This window comes from Eptesicus fuscus, chromosome 13 (genome assembly GCF_027574615.1).
Source record: "Eptesicus fuscus isolate TK198812 chromosome 13, DD_ASM_mEF_20220401, whole genome shotgun sequence".
Taxonomy (NCBI): domain Eukaryota; kingdom Metazoa; phylum Chordata; class Mammalia; order Chiroptera; family Vespertilionidae; genus Eptesicus; species Eptesicus fuscus.
The window spans coordinates 32,322,546-32,340,932 of record NC_072485.1 but is presented as its reverse complement, the minus strand read 5'-3'; the positions used below and the strand labels follow the sequence as shown (position 1 = coordinate 32,340,932).

The window sequence follows — 18,387 nt, the reverse complement described above, 5'->3', positions numbered from 1 at the left end:
CCCTCACCTGTCACACTCACTGGACGTGATTTTTTTTTCTTTTTTTCTTTTTTTTTTTTTTTTTTTTTTGCCAACAGGAAACATGACTTTTACTGCTGGGTCCTCAGTGTCCATTATAAGTCCTGGCTCAGAATATACACTCAAAAAAAGTGCTTGATGAATATATAAATAAATCATAGCAACTGCCTTTTAGAACCAAATTCACAACAGAGAGGTTATTCACTTGAACTCTCCAAATCGATACCTTTTATTAAGACATGGACATGGGCCAACTTTCTCTTTCACAGTCTTTCCTGTGACCTTTTATTCCCCTTTGGAAGACTTACCTGCTTTCCTTTCTTCCCCTCCCCATTCTCTTCCCTTGTCACAGGTTATTGAGCTCTCTTTTATCAGGAGAAAGAATCTTTCCTTAGCAATTTGCACTTTTATGTGATTTTAATCCCCTTATACCTCTGACCTTTCTTAGTAGCATTTAGATACAAAGGCCCATTCCTACCAGCAGCAGGAAAAGCCTTATTCTCTGTTATAGGGATGCTTCTACCAGCTGGGAGGGAAGAAGGGGAGTGCATATGATATAGGCTTGTGCAGAGCCTCGAAGTACACACAACAAAAGCTGTATCCCTGTGGCTCAGGTGCATCTATGTCTGAAGAATTGATAATGTACTTGTGGAGCATTTTGAAAAATATTTTATTCAAAATTTTTAACATTTTATTTACTTTCAAGGTTCTACAACTAGATGTGTTTCACAATGCAGGAAATACACAGTACAAATAGCCCATGAAATAGAATGTTTCCAAATCATTCGCATAGAACATGCACAGTCTTATCATTAGCAACAAGCAACTCCATGCTTACAGCACTACCAAAGCACTTCAAGCACCTTACACAGAAGGTTAAGAGAAGGAAATAGTTACAACTAGATTAGAAAACAGAGAGGGTTGGCTCAAGTTTAAAACCCTGCTGGCTCAGATGTGGTAGTTCCTGCACCCCTCTCCCCCTGCACCCCAACACTTTCAGTCAAACAAATTGCTATCACCTGGGAGGATCATTTCTATAGAAGGAGGCCAGTTTCTGCATGATCCTGAGAAGATGCCTCCTCCTGGGCACAGCCAGGCAAGTGTGTGTGTGTGTGTGTGTGTGTGTGTGTGTGTGTGTGCGTGCGTGCGTGCGTGCGTGCGTGTGAGAGAGAGAGAGAGAGAGAGAGAGAGAGAGAACTACAAGGGGGAAGATAACTATTCTGCTGAATCAGCCTAATTGTTTATAACTGAACAAAGAGGCTGCTTGCTTTCTGATTTAGGTTTTGCTTCATAGAAAAATATGGAAAATACTAAAGGAATCCCAAATGCCCTGTGGCACAGTTTATCCTCTGCAAAAACCCAAAGAGATTTATGTTTGAATTTCTCTTCCAAGCTAACCTAGTCCTAATCTAAGGGTCAGGTGCAGTGTTTACAGGAGCAGATTGGGAATCACAGCAGAGGTGCATTCAACAGCTGACTCCATCCACATCAGCTGAGCCCCTGGGAGGCAGAGTGACTTGGAGAGAGGTGGGTGGAGATCTGACTCTGCCACCACATAGCTGTGGGGTCCTGGGCAAATCTCTTCCTTCCTGGGGCCTCAAGTTTCCTCTTCTGTAAATTAAACATTAGACCTGGCGATAGCTAAGGTTCCTTCTAGCTCTAGAATTACATAAAGCTAAACAGAATAAAGGATGTCATTAGAAGATCAAAGGGACATGCTCATTATCTGATAGTTATATAATCAGAGAAGCCCTGCTAATCATTTATTTTGAGAAAGCAGCTAGTTGGTTTTATAAGATAAGCATAACCAACGGGCACTAGTCCTATTCAAGCACACTAGAAAAAAAGCAAGCATCTCTTTAAAAATCCTATAGCCAAAAATGTTGTTAAAAAACAAAACAAAACAAAATCCAAACAACAAAGGTACAAACTTATCCAATCATTTTAGTAAGAACTCCCCATAGGCCTTGCTAATTCATTTACTTTTATTGCCTGTTTTGGGGTTGTTAGGGGTAAGGGACTCTGTTTTTGTCACATCACATGAGAATAAGGCCAGGGGATGCTGTTTTTCCCCTCTGATTTTCACTCTATGCATAGCCTGTATCCTTTCCAATTCTATGCCCCTAGGAGTCATTTAGATGCTGCAGTCAGCCCTCTATAGACAAAATACGTATTAATAATCCAACACTGGAAACCAAATACCATTTTTGTATATTGTAGAGAAATCATTTGGAGAATTTCCCATGATGTGTTCACTAGTTTTGAGCTTTATTTAAAAGCAGTTTCTCCTTTCAATACAACCTCCAACTATTAGAACGTTAACAAGATAACATTACCTGAAGTCTTCAAATCTTTTGTATGTCACAGTTTTAATGACCATATTAGAGAATAAAGGTTTGATTCTGATTAACACTACTCTTTCAAATAAGTCTATGTAATATAATAACACGTCATTTAATTTTCCTAATCTACAACTTAATTAAAAGGACTAAACTATCATCAATATTTTCAGAAAATTTCTTCTAGTACATTCACATTTTGTGCATTCTATTTTTTAACAAGATACCCACACTACAGTAATTTTTCCTTCCAGATTTATTCTATATAATCATTTCATTTCCATTAACTGATTTATCTCTATTCCATTAGCCTAATTGGCTTTCCCAAGTTGCTACCCAAGACCAAAACATTTCAAAATTTAAAAAATATTTGGTATCACAAAGACCAGCAATAAAACACAAGTGAGGAGAACAGAGATAGCCACTTTCCATCGTATTTGTGACATCACTAAAAGACACGTTCTAGGGTGGTTCTCAATAGTTCCTTCCACAGATTACACAGAAGCATCTCCAAATAATCTTCCAAAACGCAGTTGGACAAATATGGAACATTAATATTCTGACTTTAAAAAATTTAAAATCTCAGGGCTTCTGAGGTCCTGGAACTGCCTGGATAAGAAGGGACTCTATGCTTGTCAGAGTGGCCAGCAACTCGAGGCCCTCGAGAACCTGCCGCCTTCCGGAGTCCTGCTCCCTCCTTGGCCCTGCTGTGCCTACCTAGTACACACAAGAGATAACTTTATAGCCAAAGTGGAGTCAACAGGAAAAAAATCAATTCAAGTACATAACTTAGTGTCCGTAACACACACTCCATGCCAGGAAAAGACAGTAAACTTTCAGCTGAGTAGACTATGACCTTAGGTGGGAGTCAGACCAGATTCTGGGGCAGATTGGCAAGAGGAGGATATAGTGAGGAGGGACAGACATGGTTCTTCCATTGGAACCTGGGTTCATCTGGACCATTCCCCTTCCCCTTTTGGCTATTAATACTTTTATTATTTTTAAAAATACAGTTAGCACTAATGAAGGATATTTTGAAAGGAATACAGGAGGCTTGTGCTAAGAAGAAGCACATGTTATAGTTGAGTGAGGATGGATCTTACTCAAGAGTGAATTATGAGGATGAAAGACCAGAAGGCATTTTAAGTTCAATCAATTTTTTTTTCTGGTAAATTAATGAGTTTTGTCAGGCAAGGAATAAGTGACTCATGTGGTCCAAGAAATGATTGGTAATAAGATGCCACAGAAGAAAGTCTTTCCACCAAAATTCGTTAGGGACAAACACATAACTCTATATACAAGACTATGTCTGATGTCAAATCAATACACCAAAGTTAATGCAGTAGATACCACACAGGTCTGGAGATGATTCCAGAATGCTTACTTCCCATACTGAAGGTGAGCAAATGTCCAGAGCTTTGGTCCACATATTCAATTTATCAAAATTAAAAATGTCTTTTCTCATTATTTTTACTGCAACCTGTGCTAAGAACTTTACTCTGGATCATAACATAGTCAAAGAATAATTTGTTAAAAGAATAACTTGTTAATTTAACATAATAGCTTTTCAGAAATTTCTTCAAAACAATGGTTAAACTTAAGGTCTTACAGTGGTGTATTGAGGAGCATGGGTTAATAAGAACACATGATCCATTGCTACAAGGTGTTGCCTTTGTCTCGCGAAGCCAGATTGCTCACAAGGTGCAGCTCACAGTAAGAAATGCTAGGTTGCCTACCTGACATAGAGGGAGCGTTTCTGATTGGTTCGCAGGGACCCGGACCCGGAGCTCATGCTGTGGTTCATCATCTGCTCTCGTAGGTCATGGATTTTGGCCTCAAATCGAGCGTAATCTGGGAATGGAAAAAAGGGTGTTAAATTTGGTTCTGTTCCTCCAGAGAGTTGGAAATGCTGCCCACCTGAGGCAGCCCTTGGCCCTGTTGTTGGTTCCTTTGCCAGGCAACAGGAAGGTGCACAATCAAGAACGGTGGACACTCAGCATTCACTTCTTTGTATTATTTACTTGCAGACATTCACAAGAGGAAAAGAACAAACCAGTTACTTCCCAAACATAGCTAGAAAATATACTGCCATCCCAATCTGTGAAAAGTCCACGGGAGGAGGAGGGTGTGGTTATAGTGGGCAACACAAGGTATCCTTGTGGTGATGGAAATGCTGTCTGTCTTGACTGTGGTAGTAGACACAGGTACCTGCGCATGTGATCAAATGACATAGAACTCACTAGAAACACACACACACACACACACACACACACGTCAAACTGAAAAAATAGAAATAAGTTTGATGAATTATGTCACTATCAATATTCTAGTTGTGATAATATGCTCTAGTTTTACCAAAGTGTTATCATTGGGGAAACTGAATAAAAGGTACCGTATTTTCCAGCATATAAGACGACCCCCAACTTTTCCAGTTAAAATATAGAGTTTGGGATATACCCGCCCTATAAGATGACACCTGGCGTATAAGACGACCCCCGACTTTTGAGAAGATTTTCCTGGGTTAAAAAGTCGTCTTATACGCCGGAAAATACGGTACATGGGATCTCCCTGTATTATTTCTTACATCTGAATTACATGTGAATCTATAATTATCTCAAAATAAAAAGCTTAACTTAGAGAAGAGAAGGGGGAAAAAATCTATGGAACTACTAATATTACGGAGTTTTCAGTGAGTATCCAGTTACCTCAGCTGGATGGACCAGAGAATCAAGTATTTGTGATGATTTATGTAAAAAACATCATTCAATTTTGCTGGGTTTTTTTCTTTTTTCTTTTTTTTTCTGCTAGAGGGCTGTTAGAAGTTGATTATTTGGGGACATACCTCAATTTTGCCCTATAACTTTAATATAAAGTCTACAAGTTCATCAATTCTAAGACACAATATATTTAAATCAGCTTCTCAGGACACTGGGGTTAGAAATGGAGATAAAGGACACTCCCATATTAAATATATTTTAGAAATATTCAAACTTAAAATATATATGGGTCTAAAAATTAAGAAAATATAGGTATTTTATCATATTATTTTTAATAGGAAAAATATTTTTCCAGTATACAATTTTATAATGCATCATCTGTATATTGTATTGTGTTTACCACCCCAAGTCAAGTCTCCTTAAACCTGTATAATTTTATTAACCAATGTCACCCCAATAAATTCAATTCAATTAAAAAATAAAGAAAAAGAAATAAAAGAATATTTTTGCCAGATGTCAACCCAGTAAAAAGAAAGAACAAAGGTTCTATGATACTTTTTAATACAATCAGCATACAAAAAGAAATAGCTTTTGAAGTTTTGATATTCTTGATCAAAATTTGTTCTATCATCTCTTTGACACAATAGTGTCTTTAGAAAAATCCAGTCACTGAAAGGCTCAATTTACCCTCAAGATAAATGTGAAAATGTTAGCTCAAGTTATAAATGATTCATTTAATTACAAAGAAACTCATCAGAAAAATTTTAACAGAGGTTCTCAGTACATTTCAAAAAACAATTTGATTTTTAATTCAATTTATTCATAACTTTACATAAAAACAAGAATGACTAAGTGTATATAATTAAGATGATCTACTTATAGTGTATTTGAAATTCATCATAAATAAAAAGCTCCATGAAATTAAACTGAAACTCAATTTACTAAATACCTATCGATTGGTTATTGTGGGATGGAATTTCATAAAAGAAAATATTTGACCTTGGTGTTCAATGATAGCCAACAAATGACCTCTGAATGTTAAGTATTTTTAAAGTTTAATACTATAAAGATAAAACCAAAATGATTGATGGAAAATCTTTAGTGCTTAAGTAAAGTCTGTTGTTATCTAGATTTATAAAGCTCCTTATTTCAAACTTAGCTTTGAATAATTAAATTAAAAATGACTGATTAAGCAGAACACATGCTGAATCTAAACTCTACTGACCATAATTTAAGACATTTACCTTGTTCCATTTTATCAGAGAGAGAAAACATTTGTAAACATTAATATAATGCTGTATATGGATTTAAATCATTTTGTGCAAGTCATATTTTCTTGCCATCTAAGAGTCATTATTGCTGGCCAGATGGCAGAGGCTGGGCTCAGGGCTGCGTGGGCATTATTTCATCTTATTTAAGTTATAAAACAAAGTCCATGGATGTTGTAAAATTTGAACCCTATAGAAAAGCAAAGAATAAAAATTGAGAGGTTCTCTTGTCTCTTCTCTTCTCTCTCACTGCTGTCCTTCCATGCTGCTTTACTCTGGATCATATTTTCCCTACCTTCAACCAAATGTATAAACATGTTTCTTTAAAAAAAACATTTTTATTGATTTCAGAGAGGAAGAGAGAGGGAAAGAGAGATAGAGACATCAATGATGAGAGACAATCACTGATTGACTGCCTCCTGCACACCACCCATTGGGATAGAGCCCCAACTGGGCATGTGCCCTGAGTGGAATCAAACCATGACCTCCTGGTTCATAGACAGATGCTCAACCACTGAGCCACACTGGCTGGGCACCATGTTTCTTAATATCTTTAATCACATTCCATAGTCTGTAATTCATTTAACAATTCTCAAATAGGTAGATATTTTCCTGTTGTATGTGCACACATTTATGGCAGGTTAGTAGAGAACCATAGTGCAAACAATGGCCAGAGCTTTTGCATGTCAAACAGCCCCCATCAGCATTTCTCAGAGAAGATAATCTGGCCCAGGACACAGAGTGGAACTCTTAGCTTCTTCTGATTCATGATCCCTGCTGCCACTTGGTAAATGCCACATACCGCCCCCTCCCCCGAGGCACTGAATCTTCCATATGTTCCCAGGCCTCCCTCCTTTACAACTTTGATGATCTCACTACCATGCTAAAACCCTGAAATGCCACCTCCAAGTGTCCCCCCTTAAACATCTAATTCAGTGCCAGTCTCCTATCCCATTTGACCACTTGCTGCTCCTTGCACCTAATTGCTGTCATTTGTGCAGGTGCCCATCATCCCCATTGGATCAAGCTGAGGGCAGAAGCCACGTCTCACTTTCCTTGGAATTTTCTCACTTTCCTTGGAATTTTCTTTACTAACATCGTGTCGGGTATGCAGGCAGCATTCATAATAGGTGCTCGATAAACATTTTCTGAATGAATAGATACATAATGAATGAGGAAGCCAGCAGAACCATCAAATAAATTCATTTATAAAATGCCTGCAGGTACTGAGATTGCTTTTTTTTTTTTTTCCCCCTGACACAGGACAGTTTTTTTGTGAAAAGCCATGGTGTAGCAGGGGAAGGCTGGGATGGACAGGATCAGGGGCCATGTGGGGGGATTTAGCTGGACATCAGGCATTCCTCCATTCAGGTTTAGCGGAAACACTGTCATGGATAAACCCCGCACAGGGCAGTCCTATGACTGCCAAGCAGGAGGCCGGGGGGGGGGGGGGCGGAGGAGGCCGGGGGGGGGGGGGGGGCGTCGGGGGGTAGTGGCCCTAGACACTGCTGAGCCCCTTGGTCAGCAGGGTTTCCACGTCAATGGTCAGAAAGCAGGTGCTGTACCTGCGCACAGGACCACCAGGAACTTCTGGAAGTTCCAGGCGACGTCATTGCGGCGTACCTGAGACCAGGTGATGAACTTGGGTTCCTTCAGGAGCGCAGTGTGTGCGGGCAGAGCCTCCCGCAGGAAGACGAAGAGAGGGTGCGCCTGCGCGCTGCCCTTCAGCTTGCACTTCTCCAAGAGTGTGAAGTTGGGCTTGAACCCGCCGCCAGGTCTGACGCATCGCTCGTTTTTGGCGTTCTCCTGAGGCCCGAACTAGTTACACCTGAAGCCAAGCCAAGCCCGAGCCCGAGGCGCTCTGCAGCTCGCCCACCTGGGTGCTGTCTGGGTCACTGTGCTCAGAGCGAGGCCACATTCTCAATGAGCAGCACCTGGCCCCGCAGGGAGCCCGGAATCAAGGGCTCCCACCGCCAGCTGCGCTGCGCACGAGGCGTGGTATCGGAGGAGAAGGGAGCGCTGGGAACCGAAATTGCCTATTTTTAATGTTAAGATTTTTTTTTTTTTTTAAATAAGGAAGGACAATATGCTCCTCCTTCTTTTTTCAAGGCTAGTTATTCTAATTCCAAGGCTTTATTCCTGTTGAATCACTGCCACTCCCGAATCCTTTTTATTTTTTTCTGTTTTCTGGGCAGTTTCTTTCCTCTCTTCCCATCTCAGCTGTGCCATACATTGGAAGCATTTCTCTGATACTTACTCTACCTATGATCAGCACTTTGTAAGGCGCTTCTAGCTGCTACATTTTATGTATCACAACAGGATACTTGCTTCAATAATAAACTGTGGTCTCCTTACCGTATGGCTCTTTAGAACTCCAAATTTTCTTCTGCCAGGCTTTTGAAATGTTGGTTCTACATCATATTGGACAGTGCTTCCATTCCCCACTAGGGAATGGGAAGTATTTATTGTACTGTATCATATTGCATTTGTGCTCATTGGAATATATACTCTCAACTTTTCCACTTTGAAAATCTTGTTTATCACAAATCCTGTGTTCAAAAGTGCTTACGACTCTCTTTTGACCCTTTTTGAAAAATAAAACTTAAAGACAAGTAATTTCATCAGAGAAAAAACCGTAAGATCTGGGTTTACAGATATAAATGTTGCGTGTTTGTGTGCATGTATGTGTGTGTGTGCGTGTGTAAGACAGTAAGAGACAGAAACAGAGAGAGGGGCATTCTCTAGCTTCTCGGAGAGAAAATCAAGATGATAGAAATGCTCTAGAGATAAACAAGAAAGCAGGTATATAAATTGTATAATATATCTTCTTTATGTTTTATAATAGTATTGAAAATATTTTTAAATAAGTTAAAACAAAATCTAACATTTCCAGGTCTATTTAGTCTTAATCCCCTCTCCTTTCCCCATATTGTCATTATTTATTTATTTTTTTGTTAACCCTCACCTGAGGATATTTTTCATTGATTTTTAGAGAGAGTAGAAGGGAGGGAGAGAGAGACACATTAATTGGTTGCCTCCTGCACGTGCCCCGACCAGGGCCAGGGATGGAGCCTGCAACAAAGGTACATACCCTTGACCAGAATCGACCCCGGGACCCTTCAGTCTGTGGGCTGATGCTCTGTATACAGAAACAAACTGGCTAGGCTGTTCTTCCCTTTTAAACACTTTTCAACCAAATTGCTACCACTCAGGAGAACATTCAGGTGAGATTTTAAAGTGCTCTGATCTGTATATCATCTAAAGGGGAACTGACGTTTACTGAGCACATGTAATGAGCTAGTAGCTGTGCTACATACTTTAATTTATATTTATATTATTTCTCCCAACAAAGCTCTGAAGTAGGTGTGTTATTTTGGAGATGAGGAAACAGGTGTAGAGAGGTTAACTAGCTTTACCAAAGTCACAGAGCTTCTAGGTAATAGAGCTCATCAAACACGAAACTGGCATTCAACCCTGGATTTCTATGAGGCTAATTTGTTTCCACTACATCATCACACTATTATTAACACCACTACAGGCCCGATGCACAAAAATTCGTGCAAGAGTAGGCCTTCCTTCCCCCAGCTGCCGGCACCGGCTTATCTCCGGCACCCGGACTTCTCTCCTCTGGCGCCGGTAGGCACCCGGGACCCCGGCTGGCTTCCCTCCGGCCCCGACTTTGTCAGGAAGGATGTCCAGAATGCCATCCAGAATGACATCCAGAAGACGTCCAATCTAATTAGCATATTACCCTTTTATTATAATAGATAATTCTCCCTTAGAACCTAAGGCCTCCTCAGTTCTCTACCCCCCCCCCCTCTTGCCGTCTTTGCTCTCCTCGCCTCTCATCTACTGTATTAATTCTGTGCATGCTGAATTAACTCCTTAAAGAGTGAGGATGTCTCACTCATCTCTGTTCCCCAGACCTCGCGGTCTATCATTCCTCCTTCCCTACACACCGGGCTGTCTCAGGTGCTTGGCATATAGGTCTGAAGAAGACAGACAGTGAAGGAGTTTGCTTCCAGACCCGAACATTGACAAGAAAATGAAGCATGATAATGCCGAGGGAAGGAACTGCATTGAAGAAGCAGCGCCTCTTCTGTCTTGCTTTGCATGAAACAGGTGCCTAGGAAATGCTTTTAAAATGATGTTACCTAATTTCTGTTTCTTGGGTTTTCTTTCTCGATAACAAGACACAAACCACTGAAAACCAATCTCGAGGCAAATGTTTTAGGCGTTTCAAGAGGCATTACCTCCAGCAAGTTCTTTTCCCCTGTAGGTGTGGCAAGCTAACTTGTTAAAAATTTCCACACTCTTGGACACCTAAATCCAGTTGTTCCTGACTAGACACATTCATGTTGGGGTTGTGCCATTTGCATTCACTTGGAGGACGGCTGATAACAGTAAGATAGGGTACAACACTTGGGTTATATCGATGGGGTCAGCCTGGCTCTGCCACTTACCAGCTGTGCATCATTGTGAAAGTTAGTAACCTTTCTGGGCTCAATTTTCTCCTAAGAAAACAGAAATAATAATTGTATCTACTTGAAGATATGTTGGAAAAATGACAAGAGAGAACTGATGGACCTAAAAGGGTCATTGCTTGCAAAAGTCAAGTATAATGGAAACCTGTGTCAGCTCCTAGAGCCCCCAGTACAGCATTACTCTGCCTGTCATCATTTGATGTCTCTACCAGGCCTAGAGGCATGAGCTGCAGATGGCCATACTTTGGAACACGTGGCTCCAGGGTGGAACTGCTCACTGGCAGGGCAGCCACTAAATGGCTGCTTGGTTCCTCTCACAAATTCAGTGATTAGGAGGTCAAGAGAATGATGTCTCATTCCAAAGCCGCTGCAATTTCCGGAATATCAGTGACCTCGCCCATCAGTATCATCTCAAGGGCTTGTGCTACTGATGAGGCAAAGACAAGAGTACAACACTGTGCACTACTCATGAGATGGGGCTCTACCATACACTTGCTTCCTTTGCAAGTTGTCAAGGGTGATGGAGACCCAGAATGCAAATCCACCTTATTCCCATAGGAGAGGAAGCACTGCCTCCTGTGAGGAGGCTGGGATTGCTTAATGCAGAAGGAGTGATCTTCATTGATTAAAGCTGCCCGACTGCTCACATCTTCAAAGCTCAGATGGCCAAGCTTGTGTCTGAGAGAAGCAAACAGTAAGCTCAGTAGTTAGACTAGAGCATGAAGCCATGGGACTGTCCTTTTCCAAGTGAGCTGGGGGGTAGCCTATCCTCCACAGGTTATCACCTCAGCCAGCTAACTGGGTTGTCAGTTACCAGAGGAAGCAGTGCGCAGAGGGAGTAGGAATAGGAACTCTAAGCTAGGAGGCCAACTTTACATCTCAATCCTGTCATTAGTGAAAAACAGACGACAAACAACAACAAAAAAACCAGGGTCTTGGAAAGTACCAGGACCCTAAGGCCTCCTCAGTTTGCTCATCTGCAAACTGTAGTGATTCACAAAGTGGTTTTGTGAATCACAATGAGATTTGACAAAAGGCATTTTGTAAAAGATAGTTGTTGCTGTGAGCACCACGGTGGCTCCTGTCAGGACAAATGCATATGTGGTCCTTAGTGGCACTAATGAGGACAGCAGCATCCTATTCCTGTTTGCTCATCACGGGCACCGCGCAGCTTTAAGAACAACTGGTGAAATCACAGGCTGCAAGCGGGGGTTCCGCACATCCAAGCAGCAGAGGCTGCTTTCCCGCCGAGTTACCCATTTCCACACCACAGGGGAAGTAGTTTGAAGAGACCACCTGCTGCACAGCAGAGAAGTGCTGCTTTTTATAGACTAAGCCACACTAGAAGCTTTGGGGAAGTTTATAAGCTAAGAAGTTCAAGCTTTGGGACACCACAAAAGGGCTAGGACAAATGTCAGTGGTGTGTAGGCTTCTAGGGTCACAATATCATTTACCTGGACATGACTGTCCTTATCACCTATGTGCAATGGGAAGGATGCAACAAGAGACAGTGTCCATCTGTTCTTGGCACAGCATCTGATCACTGGTCCGGGAATTAGATACTGGTGAGCAATTGTAAATGCTTCCATCTCTTTGGGGGGAAACATCCTTTTTTCATTTAATCAGCAAACATTTTTTTCCAGGGTTTATTATATGCTAGGCACAATGCTAATTGCTAGGGATACCCAATCCGCTGGACAGATCTTTGCCTCAAGGGGCTCCCAGGCTGATGCCTAGCTGCTTTTAATTTTCTGGTTTCTTGTTGTGAATATGAAAAGAGCATCTGCCACTGAAATTCCTGCTCCCTGTGAGGAGTTATCAACCACTTTCTAGATGGTAATAGGATAGCTTTATGGTGGGAAAAAGCCAATACAGTCAGATCCATGTTACAATGAAGAAACGGAGGCAGGTGAAATCTTTGTGAAAGATTGCGTGGTTACTGGTAGGATGAGAAGAGTAAGAAGGGTCTCAAAGTGGTGCCTGGGAGTCAGAGTCGTTGGATGGAAGTCTTGGCTCCAAATGGTGCTGGAAAAATCCCTCACCCTCTCAGAGATACTGTTTCCTCCTTATAAAATGTGGGATCATCTCCACCCCTGTGCAGTGTTGTTCTGAATATCTAACATATAGGGTACTTCATTGTAAGCAGCATTGATTTTTAAAAGCCCCATCCATTAATAATAATAAGCACTTTTTTTAAAAGAGGGTGGACACAAGGCTCATTCTTATTTCACAAGCTCAAGTGTGTGGGTGTAGAGGGAGGAACATGTAATAAGTAAATAAAAGTGCTTAAAACTGGAAAACCCCAAACAAATATATTTTTGCTCTTTCTCACCTAGACTCTTAACTAAATAGTCACACATAAGAGGATCAGGCAGAGATTACTGGTAATATTTCAAGTCCAAGAAGCAATACTTTTGCCAAAATTAGTTTGTATGAGGATACAAATATAATTCTATTTATGTGGAGCTCAGAAATAATCAGTGGTTCCCATTTCACTGCCTCCTCTTTTCTCGTTGCCCTGGGATTTCTGAGCCAGACAGGCACAGAAGGGGTGTCGGAGGCAAACCCCAGAGCTTTCTTACTCTGGCTGCTTTTCAAGTAGTCCTGCGGGGAAGAGTGCTGCTTTTATGCTCGGCTTCAGAAGCCTAGCTTCCCTCCTGTATATACATTGGAATGCCCGCCTGCCTTCCAGAGCTGACCTCTGGCCACTGGAAGGATTTTCAGTGGATCTCCCCAAGCTGGTTATTTGCCTAAGGGTTTTACTAGCCTGTTAATTCAACCCCCGACTTAGCTCATCTCTCAGGTTGCCAACCTGCTTCTGTGTTCAAGTGGGGACATGGAATTTTCCACTGCTAAACATTTACAGATGTTGTTTGGCTTACTTCTGATCCAAACTAAAGTGTGGGTGTGTGTGAGTGAGTGTGAGAGAGAGAGAGACAGAAAGATAAGCAGATTAAAAACTAAATTCACTAGAATTTCCCTTTAACCAGGAATATATTTCCTGAAGTCCACAAAGAAAGAGACTTGTATACACCAATCTCTTGCACATTTCTAGTACTGAGCATTAATAACTTAGTTAGGGACACCATGAGGGCAAGACACTGCCATATTTTCTGTATCCTTAACACATAGTTAGCAGTTAACAAACGCATATATAAATGTTTGCTGAATTGCGTGAGCTAAATAATGACTTCAGGGAAGGAAAATTGACCCTTTAGTTTGCCAAATAGTCTATGAAATGGATCAAACCTTTTAGAACTATTTAAAAAAAAAAAATATATATATATATATATCTTACCTTATAATAGACAAATATGCAAATTGACCGCACCTTCGCTACGCCCAAGCCACGCCCACCAACCAAGCCATGCCCACCAGGAAACTGTTGCAGGGACGCTGGGTGCGGCCGAGCCCAAGGCCGGGAAAGCCGCCCAGGGCTTTCCTGGCCTTGGGCACCAGTGGGGAGCCTGCACGGATTGCAGGAAACCACTGGGGGTCGGCTCCTGTGATCCTTAGCAGGGATAATGGGTGCGACCGAGCCCAAGGCCATCGCCCAGGGCCAAGCCCCGACCCTGAAAGAAGGCAGAAGGCAGTGGCCACAGCCAAGGCCTGGGTCCCCAGTGCCGGCAGAAAACTGGTGCAGGCAGCCATGTGAATTAAGGTCTATTGCACGAATCTTTGTGCAAATGGGCTACTAGTGTATATATATTGATTTCAGAGAGGAAGGGAGAGGGAGAGAGAAATAGAAACATCAATGATGAGAGAAAATCATTGATCAGCTGCCTCCTGCATGCCCCCTACTGTGGATTGAGCCTGCAACCCAGGCATGTGCTCTGGGAATAAAACCATGACCTCCTGGTTCATGGGTCAGTGCTCAACCACTGAGCCACGCTGGTTGGGCTAGAATCATTTTTAACAACACACTGAATTTAGGTATGTAGTTTCTCTCCCTCCCTCTCAGTAGAACTGGGACCATTTGTTTTAACTAGAACACTTTCTGTGCAGTTTGGCTGGAGACCCTTTAAAGAGGTTTATTCAAATGCTCAGAAATTCTTTAATGTGTGAAATGAAGTAAGTTTTATAGGCAAACAACAGTCTTAATCCCCAGCCAGCAATTTCCTACTGTGTGAGTATAATTCTGAAAATTAGATACATCAAATTTCAATTTGGCTTCATGCAAGCTTTGTTTTATAGACTCATAAAGGCAGATTTCCTTTGATTATCAAAATTATTGCAAAATGGAGTCAGCACAGAAACTTTTTGAATTTGACAAAGCCTGTGTCTTCAGACAATTTGGGTAGCCTGGTATAATGCTATCTTCTTTAAGGCTCTGAAATAAATCTGACTCATCTTTGAATCTGAAGGTCACTACTGATGCATAATGTGGATTTTGTACAAGTTATTCAACCCAGGGAAGACTTGGTTTTATCAAGTGTACAATAGAAAAATAACACCTACCTCATCAGATTGTTTGAAAATTCAATGCAATAGCATTTGTAAAGGGCATATTTCAGTGTCAGGAATAGACTAGATGCTCAATAAATGGGGAAAAAAAGATTCAATCTCTTAAAGTTTATATTCCTCAATTGTAAAATGGGGATAATATGAAGACCTTACTTACAGTACAAGGTTGCTATGAGGATCAAATGAAGTAAGAGGCATAAAAATATTTCAGGAACTGAATAGTCCAAAACAATTCATATCAACAGTCTTTTGAAATTCTAGTCTGCATAGGATTCTATTTCCTCAGTACCTGAAATTTGTCTCAAACGCTGTAGAATTTGATTTCTGTCTTGCTCATGGAAATAAACCACATAGGGCATTATGTATGAGAGAGTAAACGTGAACTCTGAGGGGAAAAATGGAACTTTTGCTAGCATTAGGGCCTAACTGCCAATGGCGATTCTCTCTGAAGACGTTGCTGGCGGGTTGGGTGAAAGGCTCAGAACTGGGATGCACAGGCTGTAGCTTAAACGGTGTGATTTGTAGCTAATGGTGTGTCAGAAGAACAACCAAGGAGCTGTGCCTTCTAATTTAAGGCATAGTGCTTAAGACTACATCCAACAGAGAAGAAAGCCTTCCTCAGCAAACATAAATATTAAATCCTCACTGGATTTGGCCTGTTCTCTTCTTTGTATTCAAATCCGGGAACTAGAAGCTAATATAATAATGTTCAAGCTTCCGGTATTCTTCTGCAATAATAATCAGTTAGATCTTGCCCAATGAAAAGGGTGAGATTCTTGCCTAATTATAGACCAGAGCAGAGAAAGGAGATAAAGCAGCCTGGCTCTGGAGGCAGGCAGGTTGGCAGCCCCATTGGTGTGACTTATAGGTTACAAATATCTGTCTTGCTTCTACAGCATTCCTATCAGATGTATCCTTTAATAGCATCCTGAGAAGTACATATACATATTATCGTGGAGGAGAACCCACTATTTCTAGATAAATAGAAGCACAAAGGGAAGAAAACAAAGAGAAAATCAAGACTCAGAGAGACTAGATAATTTGCCCAAGGCCACACAGCAGAGCTGGGACAAAAATTCAAATCCTCTAGTCCCAACCTCATCCAGGGCTTTCCCCCTACATTGATTCTACACTTTCCTCCACAAGTGACTGTGCTGTTCCCTCCTTTGCTCCTGACATGGGTAGGTCCATGGCTGTCTCCGACTGGCTTGGTGACCCCGAGCAACCATCTAATAACCAATTTCTGATACAACTATAGATTCCTATAGTATATTCTATAGGGTAGGTCGACAATATCAAATTGAAAAGGCTTTATTTATTTATTTATTTATTTATTTATTTATTTATTTTCAGTCTCTCCCATATGCTTCCCAAATGCAAGTGTCTCATTAGTGGGATTCTGGGTTTAAGACTGGAAGTCAACTGGAAACCAGGGCTCAGCAGGTTCCCATTGGGGCAGGTTCTCCAGACTTGGGGCTGACTGGCAGGTTCATATCGCAGCCTTCTGTCCAATGAGCATGGACGAAGCATTTATCAGGGTATTGGGGAGGCCAGAGAGGCCCTGACTCTGATACCCTCAACACTGTAACAACTTGGTGCTGGGATCCCAGCAGCAGCCACAGACAGCAGGGCCATGCTGTAGAGAACTCGAAGGCTCAGGGTGGGAGCACTTCATCAACCTAAACTCATGTAATAGACTGTGGGCTTCTCTTGTCCTTAAAAGTATGTCTTCCTTACTTTCTTGTTGTTAAGTGTCCTTTTTATACTTCAGAGGCATAACAGACAAATGGAATGTACAGTCCTTGCTTGGATCCTGATTAGGAAAAAGAAAATTTGAAGTCGTTATGGACTGCATACTAGATCATAACAAAAATTATTTTTTAATTCTGTTGGGTGTGATAAGAGCACTGTGGTAATATGAGAAAATGTTCTGTCTTTTTTTCTCTATTGTTTCTGAATATTATAGGAATAAAGAGAGATCACGCTGGGATTTGTTTTAAAATACATGAGCAAAGAAAATATTTTAAGTGCTATATGGTGTAAATTGGCAAACTCTTAACTACTATTGAAAATGGGTGATAAGTACATGAGCATTCATTGTACAAGTCTCTCTATTTTTGTATATGTTTGAAAATGTTCATAATAAAAAATTTAATTATTAAAAAATTATACATCTCAATTTGATAACATTCAAAAACTGACAACACTATGGCAGTGCTCCTACTAGTAGAGTGGGCTGTGAGTGACAGGGCCTGGCGCCTCCTGGCCCTTCCACCTGGCTGGCCCCAGGTGTGCCACTCTGAGTCCTGATTTCCTCATAGTGAAACAGGTACAGTACACCTAGACCTAGTATCACTGTGAGATGCATTTGAGGTGAAGGCCAGTAAGTGCTCTGCTACTTGAATGAATCTGTTCAGTCAGCAAACATTTAAAAAAATAGATATTTATTGTTTTCGGAGAGGAAGGGAGAGGGAGAGAGAGATAGAAACATCAATGATGAGAGAGTCATTGATCGGCTGCCCCCTGTATGCCCCACACTGGGGATGGAGCCCGCAACTCGGACATGTGCCCTGACCGGGACTTGAACTGTGACCTTCTGGTTCATAGTTTGACACTCAATCACTGAGCCACACAGGCTGGGCCAGTCAGCAAATGTTTTTTGAGCATCAACCATGGTAAGGCTCTGTGCTAGACACCAGTGATAAAATGATTGAAATGTGGTTCCTGCACACAAGGACTTTCCATTACCACTATCTAACATATACAGTGATTTCCACAGTGAGGGCAATTCCAGAACTAGCTCTGGCCTCTAGTCTGAATACTGTTGGCAATTCTTAATAAAGGCAAGGGGGTCCCTGCTTAAGTCTCCAGCTCATCTCTTTCTTAATCTCCCCTCTCTTTTGGTTCCCTCATTTTCTAGCTTTTGACATTTTCTCAGTTCCATTCTCTCCCAGCTGTAAAATATCATCCATGCTGTTCCCTGTCCCTGGAATACCTTTCCCATTAGCCTTCATCAAGCTTCTCATCCTTCCCATCTTGTCTTCAATGTCACTTCCTCAGACAGCTCCCTGAGCTCTGACAAGCCCTTCCATCAAAT

General features: G+C 41.4%; 1 protein-coding gene across 11 annotated transcripts in view; it reads right to left on the bottom strand.

Moving 5' to 3' along the window:
- DLG2 (discs large MAGUK scaffold protein 2) overlaps positions 1–18,387 on the bottom strand; it is a 1,173,098-nt gene that overhangs the window by 151,538 nt on the left and 1,003,173 nt on the right. For all 11 annotated transcript variants that reach the window (XM_054725747.1, XM_054725750.1, XM_028128522.2 and 8 more), the window contains one exon: positions 4,094–4,208. In XM_054725747.1, the coding sequence (XP_054581722.1) occupies positions 4,094–4,208 (115 nt within the window). The remainder of the gene's footprint in view (positions 1–4,093; positions 4,209–18,387) is intronic.